Genomic DNA, 3045 nt, shown 5'->3' with positions numbered 1-3045 from the left:
CCCCACCTGATCTGGCTGGCATTGAACAGCGAGAAGCCGCTCAGGAAGACGATGAGGCCGACCAACGCGGCGGGGACCAGCATGCAGGTGTACCAGCCGAGCCAGGCGAAGTACAGGGCCACCTTCTCACCAAAGTAGTTCCTACGGCACAGCTGCCCGTCAGGCCACCCGCCAGGGGTGGCGTCACAGGCCAGTGCCCGGACGGGGTATGGGGGGGAAAGGAGAGTCTGTATTGGCAGCACATTTGCTCGGGGTATAGGTGTGTCTGTGGGGGTGCAAGTGTTTGTGGGCACATAGGTGTCTCTTTGGGGGTACAGTGTGTCTAAGGGGCACAGGTGGATTTCTGAGGCACAGGTGGGTACTGGGGCACAGGTGTGTCTGTGAAGGGGGCACAGGTGGGTGCTGGGGCACAGGTATATCTGTGAAGGGGACACAGGTGTGTCGGGGCACAGGTGTGTCTGTAAAGGGGACACAGGTGTATCGGGGGCACAGGTGTATCTGTGAAGGGGACACAGGTGTATCGGGGGCACAGGTGTATCTGTGAAGGGGACACAGGTGTGTCTGGGGCACAGGTGTGTCTGTGAAGGGGACACAGGTGTGTCTGGGGCACAGGTGTATCTGTGAAGGGGACACAGGTGTGTCTGGGGCACAGGTGTATCTGTGAAGGGGACACAGGTGTGTCTGGGGCACAGGTGTATCTGTGAAGGGGACACAGGTGTGTCTGGGGCACAGGTGTATCTGTGAAGGGGACACAGGTGTGTCTGGGGCACAGGTGTATCTGTGAAGGGGACACAGGTGTGTCTGGGGCACAGGTGTATCTGTGAAGGGGACACAGGTGTGTCTGGGGCACAGGTGTGTCTGTGAAGGGGACACAGGTGTGTCTGGGGCACAGGTGTATCTGTGAAGGGGACACAGGTGTGTCTGGGGCACAGGTGTATCTGTGAAGGGGACACAGGTGTGTCTGGGGCACAGGTGTATCTGTGAAGGGGACACAGGTGTGTCTGGGGCACAGGTGTATCTGTGAAGGGGACACAGGTGTGTCTGGGGCACAGGTGTATCTGTGAAGGGGACACAGGTGTGTCTGGGGCACAGGTGTATCTGTGAAGGGGACACAGGTGTGTCTGGGGCACAGGTGTGTCTGTGAAGGGGACACAGGTGTGTCTGGGACACAGGTGTGTCTGTGAAGGGGACACAGGTGTGCCGGGGGCTGTGTTACCTGATATCGTCGACGGGCTGCTTACGGAACATGTTTCTCCAACGGGCCCATGTCCTCTTCAGGGTCTCCTTCCCCTGCACAGGTGACTGGGTGAGAGCTCCGCCTCCGGCCCCGCCCTCAGGCCGGCTCCCCAGGCAGCCCCTCACCTTGTGCAGGGGAAACCGGGTCTCAAAGACCCCGTCCTTCACCAAATCGTCGAATGTGTCTAAAGGTCACAGGGGCCTCGGGTCAGAGGGGAGGAGGACCTGGCCACATCCTCCCGCCTCAGCACCCCCTGATGGCCCCTGCCCGGCCGCGGCCGCCCGTCCTCACCGCCAGCTGCTGTCCTGCAGTTGAGGATGAAGTTGACGATCCGGATTCTGAAACACAGGATGGCTCCGCGTCGCCTCGGTGGACCCGCCCCCTGCTAGCCAGGTCCAGGCCCCGTACATCCACGGGGAGCCCCAGCCCACCTGCCTCACCACCTGGCCGGAGCCCAGACCGGGGTCTCCTCTGGGAGCCCACCCTGACCTCCTTACATCCTGCCAGGGCGCAGCCACCCGTGGCTCCAGGACGGGGCTCCATCCGGAGTGGTCCCTCTCCTCCGAGGACCCCAGAAGCCGGCCTGACCCCCGCCTCCAACCGCACTTCCTCCCTGGAGCTCACCCTACAGCTTTGTAAGCGAGCCCCCTTTCATCCCTGGGCCTTTCTGCCTTTAGGGAGACTGCGGCTCAGAGAGGTTGAGTAACCGGCCCCGGGCCACACGCTGGGAAGCGGCACAAAGAGCATCTGACCGGAGAGCCGCACTCCTCCTGCGCCTTCTCCTATGAGACCTGGTCCCCTGGCTGTCCCTGGGCCCTCGCCCTGGCCTGGTCCTCCCAGACCTCATCAAGGTGCCTCTTCTCATCGTCCTCCCCTTGCTCCTCCCCTGCATCCCCAGGAGACCCTCCATGGCCTCGGATCCACATGCCGGAAGTGCCCTTGGCCAGTCTCCGCTCCCACGGCCCAGCTGAGCTCGGAGGGGCCTGGGGTGAGCCGGGCAGGTGATGGAGGAGGGAGGGGGGGACAGGGGACCAGACTGTAGAGCCGGAGGCTCAGTGGGGGGAGCAGGTGCTCAGAGCGAGAGCAGGAGTTGGTTCCTGAGCAGCCGGCACAGAGGGCCGGACGGGTGTGGGGTCTGCCTCTGGGCTCAGAGCCAAAAGGGATGGCGGGGCGGCCCTCTCGGCCTCTCCAAATCCTGCCCACCCTTTCTTTATTTTTATTTTATTTTATTTTTTTAAATATTTTATTGATGTTTTACAGAGAGGAAGGGAGAGGGACAGAGAGCTAGAAACATCGATGAGAGAGAAACATTGATCGGCTGCCCCCTGCACACACCCCACTGGGGATGTGCCCGCAACCAAGATACACGCCCCCGACCAGAATCAAACCTGGGACCCTTCAGTCCACAGGCCGATGCTCCATCCACTGGGCCAAACCGGTCAGGGCTCTTTATTTTTTTTTTTAATGTATTTTTATTGATTTCAGAGAGAGGAAGGGAGAAGGAGAGAGAGATAGAAACATCAATGATGACAGAGAATCATGGATCGGCTGCCTCCTGCATGTCCCCCACTGGGGATAAAGCCCACAACCCAGGCACGTGCCATGCCCAGACCGGGAATCAAACCGTGACCTCCTGGCTCATAGGTCAACGCTCAACCACTGAGCCACGCCAGCCGGGCTCCTGCCCACCCTTTAAGTTCCATGTAACTTTCAGAATTCTCCAAGAGGTGAGACCTGTCAGCACCCTTCCACAGGTGTGGAAACTGACACAGAGCCCCGAGGCCTCGCCCGGGGGCCTCTCCTGCCGG

The 3045-nt window shown here is 60.7% G+C and overlaps 1 protein-coding gene across 1 annotated transcript in view; it reads right to left on the bottom strand.

Moving 5' to 3' along the window:
* ANO9 (anoctamin 9) overlaps positions 1–3045 on the bottom strand; it is a 35753-nt gene that overhangs the window by 7252 nt on the left and 25456 nt on the right. The window contains exons 5-9 of the mRNA XM_014534008.1: positions 2080–2220; positions 1529–1619; positions 1363–1421; positions 1217–1290; positions 7–141 (exon numbers count right to left, since the gene is read on the bottom strand). Coding sequence (XP_014389494.1) covers positions 7–141; positions 1217–1290; positions 1363–1421; positions 1529–1619; positions 2080–2220 — 500 coding nt within the window. The remainder of the gene's footprint in view (positions 1–6; positions 142–1216; positions 1291–1362; positions 1422–1528; positions 1620–2079; positions 2221–3045) is intronic.

The sequence above is a fragment of the Myotis brandtii genome, unplaced genomic scaffold, assembly GCF_000412655.1.
Source record: "Myotis brandtii unplaced genomic scaffold, ASM41265v1 scaffold1236, whole genome shotgun sequence".
Taxonomy (NCBI): domain Eukaryota; kingdom Metazoa; phylum Chordata; class Mammalia; order Chiroptera; family Vespertilionidae; genus Myotis; species Myotis brandtii.
This window is presented reverse-complemented; position numbering and strand designations above follow the sequence as displayed.